Source organism: Ovis aries, chromosome 11, assembly GCF_016772045.2.
Source record: "Ovis aries strain OAR_USU_Benz2616 breed Rambouillet chromosome 11, ARS-UI_Ramb_v3.0, whole genome shotgun sequence".
NCBI classification, from domain to species: Eukaryota; Metazoa; Chordata; class Mammalia; order Artiodactyla; family Bovidae; genus Ovis; species Ovis aries.
In genome coordinates this window covers 60,602,041-60,620,051 of record NC_056064.1, presented here as the reverse complement: position 1 = coordinate 60,620,051, position 18,011 = coordinate 60,602,041, and the positions used below count along the sequence as shown (strand labels likewise).

The window sequence follows — 18,011 nt, the reverse complement described above, 5'->3', positions numbered from 1 at the left end:
TATCGAGAAGAAGTCTTGAGAGTGAAGGAAACAATGAAAATTAAAAAGAAAGGACATTATTACGAAAGGTAAACAGTATAACAGAACCCTTGATAAGGTATAAATTAAAGACTTGAATAAATTGCTTTCTAAAATGTGTTTAGGATAATGATTAAATCACATATTGAGTGGGAAAAGCCTTCACATGGCACATTAAAAATAATTTTAAATATGCTTGTGAACTTAAGAAATCATGTGACTCAACAGGATGATTGAGCAAAATACTGAAATCTATATGGTACATCGATGATATGGTACATGGAGAACTTAATTTATTCAGGATGAACCCATGGTCATTCTCTAGATTTTAAAAAATGGAACTGCATTTGCTACTAAGAGCCTTCAGATGTTAACCAGAAGTGACAGACAGACAGACAGATAAACATGTAGGAATATACAGATCAAATTTAAAGCCAGTCAAAGAGGAAGAAACATAAAAAATAAAATATATAAGTAGGATCATTCAGGTAAAAAAGCACGCTGATTCTAGTATGTGTGTAGGAAGTCTAGACTTATGTGAAATTTTTAGTTGTTTTCAAGATAAAGAAAGTCTAACTGGGTAATAAAGTGAAGTCTGACTTTTTGTGATCCCATGGACTGTAGCCTGCCAGGTTCCTCCATCCATGGGATTTTCCAGGCACGCATACTGGAGTGGAGTGCCCTGCCCTCCTCCAGGGGATCACTGCTGTAAATACGAGCAACCTATGACAAAGGTGAGGAGGCACTTCCACTATGCAGTGTCCCTGTGCCAAGCAACACCATCTAAAGAACCAATTTATTCCCGCCTGTCCTGATTCAAACCCTCAATATCATTCTTTGAGAACACTTTCAGTGATCTTTGAAAAGTGTAACATTATTTAAAATATAATATTTGAATTATAATTATAAAATATAATTATTATATTATAATAATACATGGTTGTAATTATAATGTAATTTAATCATATTACAATTACAATTAAAGTATAATTATAATTAAATATATTTAATTAAAATATAATTAAAATGATCGTCATTGTATATTTAGAATGTGTATCACTATATCACATTCGGAAGAATAATTATTTTGGGGTAGCAATTCCTTTAGACCGTTAAAGCTATGAAGTAGAGGAAAAGAAATCATTCAGTCTTTTAAGGGAAATGCTTGCATTCCTTATGTCTTAAAATATATAACTTTAGGAAAAACATCTTCAATGTGAGCAGTACCGGTAGAGGTCAGGAAAAAACCGTAATTACTTACAGGGTAGGATTTTGTCAAAGTATAATGCCAACACCAAGTATAAAAGGGCATCCAAAGTCAACATGGAAAAAGTAGCTATCATTATATATGAGTCTCCAGAAGCGTCAGGAAAGACGACACCATTCATAGTATAATCCAGGTGGATAATCTAAGATTCAAACAAAAATAATAATAAATACTTAAATATAATTCAGTGTAGCAGCAAGAACCACCACTTTATTACACAGTTTCTCTAAGAAGCCCTCCTAATGAGGCTGTTAGGGGAACTTTCTATTTTACAGCAATCAAAGCAATATTAGAAGGAAACCCTGACTTTTAAAAATATAATGTTTTAATAATAGGAATTTAAGTTGTAATTGTTTTTCAAGAGAGTCTTTTCTAAGTTCTTAGAAATGATGACAGTGTTAGAATTAGCTGTGATCTCACCTGGTTAAGACCAGCGCTGAAGGCAAAGGGGCTGCAGATACTGAAAACCCACTTCAAAGGTGAAGGAAGTTGTTGGTGAAACGCAGTGAATCCCACACTCCCCCAGAAGAGGGTGAGCAGAAACACGAGCAAACTGGTGAGGAAGGTTTTCTTTAGCAACACAGTCATCAGGAACACCAGAGCGATCTGCAAGAGCCGAGACACGGCACAGACTGACGGTCAGCGGTCCCACCTCAAAATAAGGACTTTTGTACCATAACATAAATGTTCATCACAGACATAGCGATGAACGGCATTAACGGGCAATTATGCTCAATCCATCTCTCAACCTCCCTGTAAGGAGAATCTTTATTTGCCTACTTAAATGCTGGGCTTGAAAGGCTGCAGGAAGAGCTGTTGTTGCTGTATAGTAGCTAAGTTCTGTTCCGACTCTTTGCGACCCCGTGGACTGTAGCCCACCAGGCTCCTCTGTCCACGGGATTCTCTAGGCAAGAACACTGGAGTGGGTTGCCATGCCCTCCTCCAAGGGATCTTTCTGACCCAGGGATGGAACCCGACTCCTGCACTGGCAGGCGGGTTCTTAACCACTTATCTACTTGGAAAGCCTGCAGGAGGAGCTGAGAAAAGGATAAAAGTGCAGCCTTGGAAAGAGGGAAAGAAATTAATATATTAACAAAGAGCGTCTACTGTGTTTTGCAGAAAACCCCCTGGAAGGTTCGGGAGAAGTCAGAGGAGCCTGTTCAGAGAAGGAAGAGAGGGTGACATGGCCGGTCAGACGAGGGTGGGATGTTACAAGGAGATGAGATGCAAAAAGCTACCATCCGACAGGGAACCTTTGGGGAAAAAAAGGTGGGTCCAGCCAGTACTATTGCCTGGGAAATCCCATGTACAAAGGAGCCTGGTAGGCTGCAGTCCACGAGGTCGCTAAGAGTCAGGAATGACTGAGCGACTTCACTTTCACTTTTCACTTTCCTGCATTGGAGAAGGAAATGGCAGCCCACTCCAGCGTTCTTGCCTGGAGAATCCCAGGGACGGCGGAGCCTGGTGGGCTGCCATCTATGGGGTTGCACAGAGTCGGACACGACTGAAGCGACTCAGCAGCAGCAACAGCCCTTAAGAACATTCTCATCAATCTATAAAAATCTTAGCTATTTTTAGAGTCAAAACAATTTTCTTTCTTTTTGATGCATCATTTCATTAATTCAGACCTTTACGCAAAAAAAAAGTGTCAATTTTATTTACGTTACATCATTTTCTCATAAAGACTTCTCAAGCAAACGCACACATACACGCTCACGTACACACACGCACACAGTGTGAAAGAAGTGGCTACAGGAGCCTGCTCAGACATTCTTTCTGTTACCTATAACCAAGACCGAAGCAGAGACAATGGTAGCAAATGTACGAACTTACCAAGGATAAGCCATACAAGAAAAAGAGAGTAAATATGACCGTGAAGCCTGTCAGGATGATAATTTCAGTAGATGTTATGATGACTGTGATGATTATGGAAGCGACAAAGATGAAGGCAGCATAGATTAAACCCCAGGAGAGCCTAAAAAAGACAAACAATATTTCAGTTGCTTTAACTTCATTATGAAATATTTAAAACATACAAAAATACTTAAAGAATATACCATGGCTCCCTTTGTACCTGCCACCTATTAACAGATCCTTGCTCCTTGGAAGAAAAGCTATGACAAACCTAGACAGAATATTAAAGAGCAGGGGCATCACTTTGCCAACAAACGTCTGTTTAGAAAAGCTATGGTTTTCCCAGTAGTCACATATGCATGTGAGAGTTGGACTGTGAAGAAAGCTGAGCGCCAAAGAATTGATGCTTTTGAACTGTGGTGTTGGAGAAGACTCTTGAGAGTCCCTTGGACTGCAAGGAGATCCAACCAGTCCATTCTGAAGGAGATCAGCCCTGGGATTTCTTTGGAAGGAATGATGCTAAAGCTGAAACTCCAATATTTTGGCCACCTGATGCAAAGAACTGACTTATTGGAAAAGCCCCTGATGCTGGGAAAGACTGAGGGCAGGAGGAGGAGGGGGTGACAGAGGATGAGATAATTGCATGGCATCATTGACTCAATGGACATGAGTTTGAGCAAATTCCTGGAGAGAGTGAAGGACAGAGAAGCTTGGTGTGCTGCGGTCCGTAGGATGGAAAAGAGTCACACACAGTTAAGCGACTGAACAACAAGCTAAAGCACTACGCCGGCTGCGCTGGTGTCAGGCTGCACACTGCCTCGGCGTTCGCACTGCACGACTAACGTGGACGGGCTTCGGCAGCGTCACCTTGCCTGTGTTCTTCCGCAACTCGCCTTCACTCACAGCACGTGACTGTCACAGACTCTGCATAGCATCTCACTGGGCGAACACGACTCAGAGTTCTCCTGCCCGTGGCTGTCTAGGCTGTTTCCAGGCCGTCTTTCTAATGCAACATTGCTAAGAATGTTCTTGCACTTGCCTTTTTTGGGCAAAGTGCACACAATTTTTCTTTAAGGTGAAATTGCTGAATTCCAGGAGATAAGCATTTTGTGTTTCCAGCTTTGTTATATATTACCAAAGTGTTCTCATTATAAAACTGGAAGGAAACAACAGCTGCTGATCCATCAGTGACCGTGGATGTACCGGGAGCCAACCGATGATGTGGTCATCCCTGAGAACCGCAGCCAGCAGCAGCCCCGCCTTCCCTCTAGTAGAAAGTTGGAATCTCATAACCACACTGAGCCCAGTGCATGCTTGCTGCTCCTGTTCAGTATTTCTTTCTGAAAACGGATGCCGATCATGGTGGGTTTCCCAGGTGGCTCCAGGGTAAAGAATCCTCCGGCAATGCAGGAGACACGGGTTTGATCCCTGGGTCTGGAAGATTGCCTGGAGAAGGGAATGGCAACCCACTCCAGTGTTCTTGCCTGGAGAATCCCATGGTCAGAGGAGCCTGGGGGGTTACAAGTCCATGGGGGTCACAAAAGGAGTTGGACATGATGGAACATAGATTATGGCAACACCCTTATGTGTTCACACTGTTTTGCTACAGATGTGCTGGGGTTCACATTTTTATGAAGTGGGTATTAGAAATAGCAGTCAGTCTTAGATCTACGAAACCTGGAGAGTGTTTAGCCCAAGCTTCTCATTTTACAGATGAGTAAATGGCAGTTCTTCCTGGTAAAGGGTCCTACTCAAGGTCACCACAGTAAATCAGTAACAGAACTGAGAGAGCAGCTGTAGGCTTTCTGTCAGTTCAGAGCTCTTCCTTGTACATAAAACTGCTTAATAAGAAACAGCTGGAGAAAACAGTGAACTTATTAAAATCGGGAATTTGCATGAACATATCCCAATAGAGCATGTTTCAGTTCAGTCGCTCAGTCGTGTCTGACTCTGTGACCCCATGGACTGCAGCATGCCAGGCCTCCCTGTCCAACACCAACTCCCAGAGTTTACTCAAACTCATGTCCATTGAGTCAGTGATGCCATCCAGCCATCTCATCCTCTATCGTCCCCTTCTCCTCCCACCTTTAATCTTTCCCAGCATCAGGGTCTTTTCAAATGGGGTCAGTTCTTCGAATCAGGTGGCCAAAGTGTTTGGAGTTTCAGCTTCAGCATCAGTCCTTCCAATGAACACTCAGGACTGATCTCCCTTAGGATGGACTGGTTGGATCTCCTTGCTGTCCAAGGGATTCTCAAGAGTCTTCTCCAACACCACAGTTCAAAAGCATCAATTCTTCGGCACTCAGCTTTCTTTATAGTTCAACTCTCACATCCATACATGACCACTGGAAAAACCATAGCCTTGACTAGACAGACCTTTGTTGACAAAGTAATGTCTCTGCTTTTTAATATGCTGTCTAGGTTGGTCATAACTTTCCTTCTAAGGGGTAAGCATCTTTTAATTTCATGGCTGCAATCACCATCCACAGTGATTTTGGAGCCCCCCAAAATAAAGTCAGCCACTATTTCCACTGTTTCCCCATCTATTTGCCATGAAGTGATGGGACCAGATGCCATGATCACAGTTTTCTGAATGTTGAGCTTTAAGCCGACTTTTTCACTCTCCTCTTTCACTTTCATCTAGAGGCTTTTTAGCTCCTCTTCACTTTCTGCCATAAGGGTGATGTTTGTCATCTGCATCTTAGGTGATTAATATTTCTCCCTGCAATCTTGATTCTAGCTTGTGCTTCTTCCAGCCCAGTGTTTCTCATGATGTACTCTGCATATAAGTTAAATAAGAAGGGTGATAATATATAGCCTTGACGTACTCCTTTTCCTACTTGGAACCAGTCTGTTGTTCCATGTCCAGTTCTAACTGTTGCTTCCTGACCTGCATATAGGTTTCTCAAGAGGCAGGTCAGGTGGTCTGTATTCCCATCTCTTTCAGACTGTTCCACAGTTTATTGTGATCCACACAGTCAAAGGCTTTGGCATAGTTAACAAAGCAGAAATAGATGTTTTTCTGGAACTCTCTTGCTTTTTCCATGATCCAGCAGATGTTGGCAATTTGATCTCTGGTTCCTCTGCCTTTTCTTGAAGAGATCTACAGTCTTTCCCATTCTATTGTTTTTCTCTATTTCTTTGCGTTGATCGCTGAAGAAGGCTTTCTTATCTCTTCTTGCTATTCTTTGGAACTCTGAATTCAGATGGGTATATTTTTCCTTTTCTCCTTTGCTTTTGGCTTCTCTTCCTTTCACAGCTATTTATTTGTAAGGCCTCCTCAGACAGCCATTTTGCTTTTTTGCATTTCTTTTTTTTGGGGGATGGTCTTGATTCCTGTCTCCTATACAATGTCACGAACCTCCATCCATAGTTCATCAGGCACTCTATGTATCAGAGCATGTTTAATTACTGCTTATTCAACTGGTTTTTAAACTTTTATGTCATTACAAGGACCCGGACTGCACTAGACGATCAGCATTTTTGGAGAGGCACGCCTCATTCTACAGAATTCACCTCCTGAGTACAGAAGGGAACTGCCCTAGGTAGGAACTGAAAAGCCATAGGGTGTGGGGACTATGGATGAAGGAAGTTAAACCTTTCTAGAAAAGGAATCTATAGCAGGGAGTTGTGGGTGGAGTTGGGGGGGGGGGATGTTAATATATCTATGAAAAGCTTCATGATAAAACAAAGCAATTTCAGATATCACTACAGTAAATATTGACTGCTTTTCACATTTATTGCTTTAGTTAAAAAAAAAAAGTGGGAGTGTTGTAAAACTTATTACCACTAGACATTCTGTTCTTAATAAGAACATTTCAGATTTTTCTTTTCCTTGTTAGTTTTAACATATACCCATTTTGCTAAATTTTCGGTTACATGCACACTAAGAAGCATTTACCCTGAGAATGAAGCCTCATCTAAATAACCAGCACCTTCCTGATTTTAATCTAGAGTTGGCTTGTGCCTACCTGTCCTAAAATGGCTGCAGGGATACTGTCATTTGTACAGAGTTCCTCTCTCTCTTTCCTCCTGACAAACATCATTTACTTCTTTGTATATCCCAAGGTTTCACTGAACAAACATTACTTTCCTTTTTTAAATTTCAAGACCCACTTTCCCCTTTTACTATTTCATAATTCAGTTATATTAGAATTAAAACTCTTACTGTTAATAAAATATACTTTATAGGAAACTTAAAACTTCCTAGACCTTAATTTTGTTTCAGCAAATAAGTTTCTTATAAAGAGCTGTTCAATAAGTAGTCCTTAATCCATTCCAGATAAGTACTATACCCATAAACAGCATTTTGTTGCTAGGGGGAGTATACAGAGAAATATCTCCCAGGAGTCAACACTGAAAAATGCACAATTTCTTTTAGGGTAAAGCAAACAGATTATTTTTCTTTTTTTTCTCTTCCTAGACAGTATGAATTTTATAACTGATGCTATCACAGAATTCTCTAAGAGCCTTGGCCTCTTCGAGGTTTAGAGATTATAGTCACTCGTTAAGTTGTGTCTAGCTCTTCATGACCCCCTGCAGCACGCCAGGCCTCCATGTCCTTCACCGTCTCCCAGAGCTCGCTCAGACTCATGTCTGTTGAGTCACTGATGCCATCCAGCCATCTCATCCTCTGTCATCCCCTTCTCCTCCTGCCTTCAATCTTTCCCAGCATCAGAGTCTTTTCCAATGAGTCAGTTCTTTGCATTAGGTGGCCAAAGTATTGGAGCTTCAGCTTCAGCACCAGTCCTTCCAATGAATATTCAGGACTGATTTCCTTTAGATTAGACTGGTTGGATCTCCTTGCTGTCCAAGGGACTTTCAAGAGTCTTCTCCGGCACTAGTTCAAAAGTATCCATTCTTGGGTGCTCAGCCTTCTTTATGGTCCAGCTCTCACATCTGTACATGAGTACCGAAGAATCCATAGCTTTGACTATACGGACCTTTGTCAGCAAAGCGATGTCTCTGCTTTTTAATATGCAGATCATATGATTTGCATATTTATCTGTTAATCTTATCTACTCATTATTTTGCTCAACCTCTGTTTCTACTCCTCAATTATTATTTGTTATTATAATATACACACACAGAGACATACATACATATATGATAATCATGTTGAAATAAAAATGTTAAAATCACATTAAATCATTTGTGAAATGGGGTAAGATATGATCTAAGTATATCAATGTAAGAAGCAAGTGCTCTTATAAAGTGCTTCCTACCTGCCAACCTCTGGACTGGGCACCCTTATAGGCCATCTCAACTCCAATACACGGCATTTAGTTGCTCAAAAAAATATATCCTTGGTACTCAAAATCTGAACAGAAACTAGCTATTATAAGCCTGTACTTTCTTCAGCAGGAGGAAGTGGGGAGAAACCAAGCGATAACCCTGGGTGGGCCAGGTGGGAGGGCACTGGAAAAGATGTCCAGTATCACCCGTTATTAGAGGAAGGCAAATCAGAACTATAACCAGGTATCACCTGCCACTGGTCAGAACAGCCACCCTCAGAGCATCCACACACAAAACATGTTGGAGAGGGTGTGGAGAAAGGGCCTCTCCTACCCTTCCCACAGGAACGTCAGTCGGTGCCGCCACCATGGAGGGCAGTGCAGAGATTCCTTTAAAAAACTAAAAACGGAACTACCATACGGCCCTGGGCTGTAACGGACAACAATGCAGAGAAAACGGAAAATGATGCACGCACCCCCACGTACACTGCAGCGCCCCCCACGTGCACTGCAGCGCCCCCCCACGTACACTGCAGCGCCCCCCACGTGCACTGCAGCGCCCCCCCACGTGCACTGCAGCGCCCCCCCACGTACACTGCAGCGCCCCCCCACGTGCACTGCAGCGCCACCACGGGGCCCAGGAAACGGCAGCGACCCACGTGCCCATGCGCAGAGGAGCGGATGAGGAAGGCGGGGCACGCATTCACAGTGAAGGATTATCAGTTACACACAAAGAAGGGAATCACGCCAGGATGGACCTAGAGATCGTCAGGCTGAGTGAAGTCAGTCAGAGAGGGAAAGACAACGATCGTACGATATCGCTTATATGTGGACTCTAAAAACAAATGGGACAAAGGAACTTACTTACAAAACAGAAAGAGTCACAGGCGCAGGAAACAAACCTACCTGCCCAGGGGGGAAGGCAGATGGGGAGGGGGTGGTGGGAAGAGGTAAGTTGGGAGGCTGGGATTGACATATACACACTACATATGAAATAGACCGCGAATAAGGACCTTCTGTATAGCACGGGAAACTCTACCCAAGACTCTGTAATGACCTATATTGGGAAAGAATCAAAAAACGAGTGGACATGTGCACATGTATAATCTGATGCACCGCGTGGTCCCGCAGAGACTAACACAACACTGTTTTGGCTTTTCCAGGCAAGAGTGCTGGAGTGGAGTGCCATTTCCTTCTCCAGGGGATCTTCTTGACCCAGGAATTGAACCCAGGTTTCCCGCACTGCAGGCAGGCGCTTTACCGTCTGAGCCACCAGGGAAGCCCTGTAAATCAACTACCCTCCAATAACACTTTTTAAAAAATTACACCACCTGGTCTGGTACACATCTTCTTTCTGACACTAGGTGATTCTTTTTTATTCTCTGTGATCTTAACGGTACTTCTGTCGTTCCACTGGCTTAATATATGATGGCACAGAAATACAGCCCAGAAAAATATAATCACTATCTTGCATAGCAAAATTTAATCAGAACTAAATAAAAAAGTCCCAACAACAACAAAGTAGGCTGTGCATCGAGTTTAAGTGGTTGTGTTCTAAAACAGTAATACTCTTCCGCTGCTCCGGAATGTCTCTGTTTATTCACTTGCACTGCTTGAATCAGTCACTTACCAGAAGGCTGAATCTTGCAGACCCATCAAGTTCATCAAATCCTTATACTTTTTTCTCTCTCTTGTAACATTGAGTGATAGGAAGTATAGAAACGGGGAGAAGTAAAGCAAGCAGTAAAAAATGAACATCTCATTTTGAAGGTTCTCCTTAAAGATAAAGGGTGGCGTCTTCATATTTACAGCAGTAACTGACATCAACTCCTCCATCACATAGTGATTTGCTGCCGTCTAAAGAAGAAGGCACATGAACACAATCATTAAAGTATAGACACGTGAATAAGCTATGGGGCTCGGACCCTGGTACATTTCCTGTTTTAAATACTGTTCTGTGGTTATGCAAGATGTTACTTTCAGGAGAAACTAGATGAAGAACAGGTGGGTGCCTCCCTGTATATTGTTTTTGAAACTTTCTAAAACTACTTGAAAATTTAAAGTTAAAAAAAAAAAAAAGTACTCCTTCACCTAAATGTCAGTTTTACCATTTGGATACCCAGTTCATTATGTAAACACATGAAGACCTGAGTAGACACCATCTTTTATCAAACCTTGATGCCTCTGGAATTAGCTCACTTCAACTACTAGCGCTTTTCTTACTTGTATAATAGCAGCATTAATGGCAGCTTGTAGAGGCACGAATCCTCCTTTCCAGTATTTCTCCAGTGCACAGGAAAAGTCATTGATATTCGTACGCCGGCAGTAAGCTATAATCACACACAAGGGAAGCAGAACCAACATTATGGAAGGAAAAGTCATTAATATCTGTACTCTAGCAATGAGCTAAGGACATGGCAACCCACGCCAGTGTTCTTGCCTGAAGAATCCCATGGATGGAGGAGCCTGGTGGGCTACGGTCCATGGGGGTCACAAGAGTCGGACATGACTGAGCAAAATGAGAAGGAGGGGGGGCAATGAGCTATTGGCTCAAAATAAATAAATAAATAAATAAATAAAAGGAAAAAGCAGAACCAACAGTACGGGAGTAAGGCGGTTGGAAAATAAGATACAAGAATCCAAGAGAAGCTGCTCTAGAGGAGCCTTCACCAGGCAGGACTTTTTTGGGGGTTCTGTTTTTTTAATTAGTTTATTTAGTTTAATTGGAGGCTAATTACTTTACAATATTGCAGTGGTTTTTTGCCATACCTTCATATGAATTGTGCATGGGTGTACATGCGTACCCCATCCTGAGTGGGAATGCAAACTAGTACAGCAACCACGGAGAACAGTGTGGAGATTCCTTAAAAAACTGGAAATAGAACTGCCATACAACCCAGCAATCCCACTGCTGCGCATACACACTGAGGAAACCAGAATTGAAAGAGACACGTGTACCCCAATGTTCAACAGGCAGGACTTGTAACCACAGGAAAAAGGAGCAAATGTAAGTTCTAAATAAGGCGGCTTTACTCGGGGAAACTGTGGCATGCACAGGATGTCTCAGAAAATGAAGAGAAGATGGAAGCAAACACTCTGTTTGGCCCATCCTGGGCGTCTCATTGCGCCTCAAGACGCCAAAGGCGCTGCAGCACCAGAGCTGGCTTGGTGCCCAAACGCTCTCCCTGCAGGAGGGTCTGGGGGGCACGCCTTCCTGTCCTCTGCTCTCTCTACAAAGGTAAACTCGTCACACAGGCCCTTCCTGGCCGCCAGAATGAGAACATCTCCACTCTGGTCTAGGGAACGTGTGGAGTTCAAATCACGGTTGTTCTGAAGCAGTAAGACTCCCCCCGGCTTCAGAATTCCTCTGTTTATTCACTGCTTGTAACAGTCACCCACCAGAAGGCTGACCCTTGCAGACGCATCCTGTCCATCCAATCCTACGCTTTGCTGTCTCTTTTGTGCCACCGAGTGTTCTATCACTCAGCATGTGAGCGGAGAGGAGCAGAGCAGGCAGTGGCCAGGGAACATCTCATTGTGAAGCAGAACTAGTACATTTCACTCATTCTCCCCGAGGGGCCAGCGCTCCCTCAGGCCTGGAAACCTAACCGCGTCTGCCCTGATCAAAGCACCCTGATGCCTCTCCGCCGCCTCAGCCCTCGAGCAGGGCCAGCCTCCTCCTCCCGCCGCGGCCCCTTTTGCGAGCTCTGCCCACTTAAACACAGGACGGCTCCTCTGCCGAGTGGCATACCACATGCTCTTCCCCACCCCAGCGCCCCCGTCCACAACCCCCTTTACTCTCTGGAAGGTGAAGTCCTTGGCTCCCCACGTACGCCACCCAGTCCAGGGTTCACTGAACCATCACTTCTCCAGGCAGAGCTTCTCTCATCACAGGGCTTCTCGGGAGCCCCCGGTCTAACTGCCCCGAGCACCTCTCCTGGCGCTGGTCATTAACTGCTCACCTGTCCTGCTGACCCTGGACGCTCACCTGAGGCTGGGACTTCAGTCTCGATCACCTCTGCGTCCTTTCCAGCATGCCCTTGGGAATTCACTACATATCTGCTGGATGACTCACTGGGCTTTTGAGAGCCATCCTCAGAGGGGAAGAGACGACTGAGCTTGGAACAAGGTCAGCAGAGTGTGTGTCGAATCTGGTGCTCGCACGGGTACCTCTGCCGCCTGTCCCATCCTAGCGCTTGTGTTAAAAACATGCAAAACGCAACAGTAACACTTTACACGGAAAGTCACCTGTGAAAAAATCCTCCTTCAAAATGGGAACGTAATATCTCCGATAAAATTTTAACTTATAAGAGAAAGAGTCGTTAAAGATGACGCCCACGCTGTATGAGAAAGTGTCTAGCATTATTTCATCCATGGATTTCTCATCTGGTACCCCAATGATTCTTCTTCCTGTGAATTGTATGGTTAAAAAAAAAAAAAACAAACATAGAGGATTGTTAGAGTTTCACCAAAACAGAATGTGATATTCAACTTGGCCATCACCTATTTTCCATTGTAATCAACTAAAATCATTCTACCTTTAAATTAAATATAACCCCCCCCAAAAAAGGGAATTTTTTGGTTGTCATTTTAGATTCTAAAATCAAGAGATATGCATGAGAATTAACAGTTTTCCTTTAATAATGACAGGCATTAGGGAAAATTTTAGGTATATAAAATGGTTATGTCAAGAAAGAAGTATATATTAGAGAATCAGGGTACCAAAATAGAGGTAACTGTGGCAGTTACGATGTGGTCAAAGGACTCCAGATTTTAGCTTTACTAAGCAAATGAACTTCATATAGTCTTTGCCTTATATGGTGACCAAGAACACAAAGTGACTTTAACAGCAAGCAATTTTACCTGTTCAAATCCAGAATTTAAGAGTAGGTAACCAGACTGCAGCCAGCCTGCCCATGAGTGAAAAGCACATTGTGGTTCTCTCAGTTACCCAGAGGCCTCAATTAGAACGAACACCCTTAGGGACGTCCCTGGCAGTCCAGGGGTGAGGGCTCCGTGCTTCCACTCAGGGGCACGGGATTGATCCCTGGCTGGGAACTAAGATCCCACAAGCTGCATGGTGTAGCCAAACAGCAAAAATCTAGAATGAAAGACTTTAACGGTGTTTACAAATTATACCACATGCAGACAGAATATCCTTAGGTTATTCACCCTTAATTTTCACAGTTTTGAAATTAATGTTATGATAACCATACCTAATTTCTTTTATTTATATGTTTTTTCCTAAATTATAAATATTAATCATTATATTTCCATGTTAAAAACACCCACACTCACCAATAACATATTCCTCCTAGGCAGTATTCAGCAAATCTGAAACTATAAAGCTATTCCTTTATTTAAATTCCAATAGAAATGGAGGCCGGCCTGAAGTAGATTCTCATTAAGCCAGAAGGGTTTGAAAGGCTAATAGCTCAGGCTAAATGAGAGAAAGAACTGACAAAGCTCTGCTATCTTGCTATCTAGATAATCAGCATCACAGTTAACTGTGGCTTCACATTAAAAACGCACACATTTTAGCAAAAAACCATAAAGAAATGTGGCACGTATATACAGCGGAATGCGGACCAGCCGTAAAAAGAATGAATGCCGTTTGCAGCAATGTGGACGCAACAGAGATGATCCTACTGAGTGAGTCTGAAAGGGAAAGGCACGCGCCATGTGACACTGCTTATATGTGGAATATGAAAAAGGGCACAAATGGACCTTCTATGAAGCAGAAACTGACTCACAGACAGAGGGCAGACCTGGGGCTGCCAAGGAGGAAGGGGATGGAGCAGAGGCAGGCCGGGAGTGTGGGATGGACGCGAACTCTTATGTGCAGGGTGGATACACAACAAGGCCCACTATACTGCTATATTCAAAATCCTGTGATAAACCATAATGGGAAAGAATAGGAAAAAGGAACGATTCTGTGTGTATGAGTCAGTGTGCTGTGCAGCAGAGACTGACGACACTGTAAGTCAACTGTACTTCAACTAAAAAATAAACTAATAAAATCGGTAATACTTTTTGGCCGGTAGCACACCTACCTTTCATAACGGGGGCAAATGCCGTCGTATTCATTATCTGCTGGGTCAAGTTGGAGACTGGTGTGTACACAACATCCATAAAAGACCTATTATATTTATCTACCCTTCCCAGGTTCTGGGGAGGCATTCCAGGAAAATGGACATTTTGATTTAAATGTGAAAGTATGCACATATGAAGGGCTAAAAGTATCAGGAACCCCCATTCCTATATTAAAAAAGAGAGAGAACAAATTTAGATTGTCATCCCTTGAGGAGCTTAGTCAACAGAAGAGAGCAGTTGAAGACAAATTCCAATTTCACCGCGCAGGTGGCTTCCCGTTGCCGTCACTCTTCAGAGCAATGGGACCCAAACACAGACCCACACCAGGACAGCCGCCACACAGCGCACGCTCTACCGCTGGAGCTGAACTCCTGCGGGAAATCATGAGCTCCCGCGGAAGCCATTCCAGGGCCACCAGGATGGCGAACAGGCCCACAGTCCTTATGTGCACGGCAGGTGGTCCCAGAGCCCACAAGACACAGGGCACCCCAGGGGGCGTTCAGCAGGGCACAGAGCACCATTCCGTCAGCTGTCCTATCCACGGGCTCAGCGGTAAAGAATCCGCCCGCCAGGACAAGGGGATGCAGGTCTGATCCCTGGGCTGGGAAGATCCCCTGGAGAAGCAAACGGCCACCCACTCCAGTACTCCTGCCTGGGAAAGCACACGGACAGAGAGGCCTGGTGGGCTACAGTCCCGCGGGGGTCGCAAAGAGCCAGACTCGCCATAGCAGCTAAACCATTACCACCCCCGCCGCATCCGTGAGAAGGGGCGGAGTGGTGGAGAGTGTGAGTGCCTCATCGGCATCCATCAGCTCCTGTTTGGCACGATGCTAGACAGCCTTCCCCGCCTCTGCAAACGAAGCGGGACCAAATGCTTGAGTTCTGGCAGTGGGATGTGGGCCCAGGCCCGGTTAACGGAGCCCTGCGCAAGCTTCCTTCTTCTGTCTCAGGCCTTCCGCGTCCTGAGGGTCCAGGGAGAATCTCCAAAGTCTCGCACGATCGCTGGCAGAGTCGCTCCGTGAAGGAGCCTGGGGCCCTGCGTGTCGGTGCGGAGATCCCTCCACCGAGCCAACCTGCGTCCCTTTCCCTGCCAGCCTGACTTAGACTGCAAAGAGTGACAAGCAAACCTTTGCTGCGTTGAGCTATTGAGATTCGGGGCTCTAATGCACACAGACAATCAGTGGGGTCACTTGGTCATAGTTCTTGGAAATAATCTCTGGGTAGAAAATGTATGGCCTTGAAAATAAATGCCCCCAATTAAAATTCCTCTATTTTTGCAGATGCTGTGGTTAGTATTTCTTGACTCTAAATTTACTACCCATGATGGCAGCCTTAATAGTTGCTATGTGCTCAGTCATGTCTGACTCTTTGTGACCCCATGGACTGTAGCCCACCAGGCTCCTCTGTCCATGGAGTTTCCCAGGCAAGAAGACTGGAGTGGGCGGTCACTTCCTTCTCCAGGGGATCTTCCTGACCCAGGGATCAAACCCAGGTCTCCTGCATCGGCAGGCAGATTCTTTATTACTGAGCCACCTAGGAAGCTCAATAATTGCTTATAATCTAATTACCACATAATTAGATTTTAGTTACTTTCCTTTTTTAAAAAAAAATATGAGGAAAACTTTGTCTTTGCAGTTCTGGGTTGTTTTTCAGAGACGACTGTGAGTCTCTCAATTCCAATAACTGGAGAGAAATTCAAAGTCAATAAATGCAGTTTTCACAGATACAGAGAACAACCTGGTGGTTTCCAGCGGGGAGAGGAAAGGGGTAGGGGCAATATAGGGGTGAGAGAAAAAAAGGGTTATTATAGGAGCCGACTCATTGGAAAAGACCCTGGTGCTGGGAATGATCAAGGGCAAAAGGAGAAGGGACAACAGAAGATGAGACGGTTGGACAGCATCACCGACTCGACGGACAAGAATCTGAGCAAACTCCGGGAAGTGGTGAAGGACAGGGAAGCCACACCACAGCCCAGGGGTCGCAAAGAGTCAGACACGATTCAGCAACTGAACAACGGCAAATAGGCTTATATGAAATTGTGTGTGTGAACCTTTTGAAAATTGTAAAGCACTATAGAATTGAAAGAATCTTTCATTCAATAAAACAAAATACATCCTTACAGCTCCTCAGAAAACAAAATAAATGCAGTCTGCTACTTAAAATATAAGAGAACCACGAGGCAACGAAATAAAAGAATACTGCTAACTGAAAGGGATCAAATGGTCAAACATACCAGCAGGTTCTCCCTTTTCATCCTCCATTTCTTCAGGAGATTCTTGCACAGAAGTGCTTGAGTTTGCTGGTATACACTTTTCTGTTTCATATGCATTTAGCCTGTTCATTAAATAAAGAGAAAGTAGATACGGTGGAGTATAAGCTAGAAAAAAAAGTGTAATAAGAAAAAAGCCTTGGTCACATTTTGAGGGAAAATATTACCTACCTTTAGGAACTGCAAAAAAGGGCTTTAAAATATTAGTTCAATAATCATGATTATAAAATTTCACATCAAATATATGCTGTTTGGGAGATGAGTACTGGTAAGGAAGTAGAGCGGACCATTTACACAATTTTACAATAACATTCAGTATTACAATGGAAAACATAGGATTAAATTCTGAATCTGTAAGATACATCCCATTTTGACATTTTATAAAAGAAATTCAATTATATGAATAGAACAATTGAATAGTATCTCATCTGAATTATAATCTTTGTTATTTACTTTTAAAAAGAAAAGCCATAGCTAATTAACAAAAATTCTGCTAATGTAAATTCATCTAAATAATTAATCATGTCCATTAGAAGCAATCCCAAGGAAGTACTTTCTTTTGATATTTACCTTCCTGATTGAATCGAGCAACTTTTATCCAAAGAGCTTTGCCATGGAATAATTATCCGGACTCAAATGACTTGAAGCTTGATTCTGATAAACAGGAAGCATAAAACAATTTACCTCAATTTTCAGAATTCAAAAGTTCCTGAATAACTGACCAAAAAAAAAAAAAAACCCAACTATAAAGCAAGTGGAAAAAAGAAAGAAAGAGAAAAGAGAAAAGAAAAAAAGAGAGAAAGAGAAAAAAGAAACAGAAAGAGGAAAGAAATCACACAAAGTAATTTTGCCCAAATGTTTGCAAATAAAATGTCTTTCGGATTTCACATCGAAATACTCAGACGCGTCTCCCTTAGCTGGCACAGAAGCAAGCTCTGCTCTTTTCCTATGTTCTGTTACTGTTTCTACACAATGAAAGTTGGCTGGGAAAAAACAAACGTTTTGTTGTTAGGTCTTCAGTACAGAACACACAAGTATTTGGAAACATCTGGAAAATTGATTTTCGCAGCGTCCACCCGAATATTTGTCACAACACAACAAAACAGAGCTCTACTTACTGTCAGGATAATGAGAGAAAAAGTGCCCGGAAAGAGGGTCAAAGCACCCTTCTTTTTGCCTGAGGCAACAGTTAAAGTGTCTTTCTGGCCTTCTTCCTATATGCCTTCAATGAGGGCTCACTCCAGCAGCTCTCGCCCAGGCTGGTTTCTGAGAAGGG

At 43.3% G+C, this 18,011-nt stretch overlaps 1 protein-coding gene across 18 annotated transcripts in view; it reads right to left on the bottom strand.

The window, feature by feature from the left end:
* The window catches only part of LOC101115555 (ATP-binding cassette sub-family A member 6), a 65,556-nt gene that overhangs the window by 42,949 nt on the left and 4,596 nt on the right, over positions 1-18,011 (bottom strand). For 8 of the 18 annotated variants that reach the window (XM_042256480.1, XM_042256485.1, XM_042256486.1 and 5 more), the window contains exons 1-10: positions 17,854-18,003; positions 17,306-17,389; positions 16,700-16,800; positions 14,427-14,631; positions 12,622-12,783; positions 10,597-10,703; positions 10,004-10,230; positions 3,119-3,260; positions 1,706-1,891; positions 1,280-1,427 (exon numbers count right to left, since the gene is read on the bottom strand). In XM_042256480.1, coding sequence (XP_042112414.1) covers positions 1,280-1,427; positions 1,706-1,891; positions 3,119-3,260; positions 10,004-10,230; positions 10,597-10,703; positions 12,622-12,783; positions 14,427-14,631; positions 16,700-16,795 — 1,273 coding nt within the window. In that variant the 5' untranslated portion in view covers positions 16,796-16,800; positions 17,306-17,389; positions 17,854-18,003. Of the gene's footprint in view, positions 1-1,279; positions 1,428-1,705; positions 1,892-3,118; positions 3,261-10,003; positions 10,231-10,596; positions 10,704-12,361; positions 12,594-12,621; positions 12,784-14,426; positions 14,632-16,699; positions 16,844-17,305; positions 17,390-17,853; positions 18,004-18,011 lie in introns of those variants that run through there. The other 10 variants (XM_042256481.1, XM_060395070.1, XM_042256483.2 and 7 more) reach the window with 6 other exon arrangements.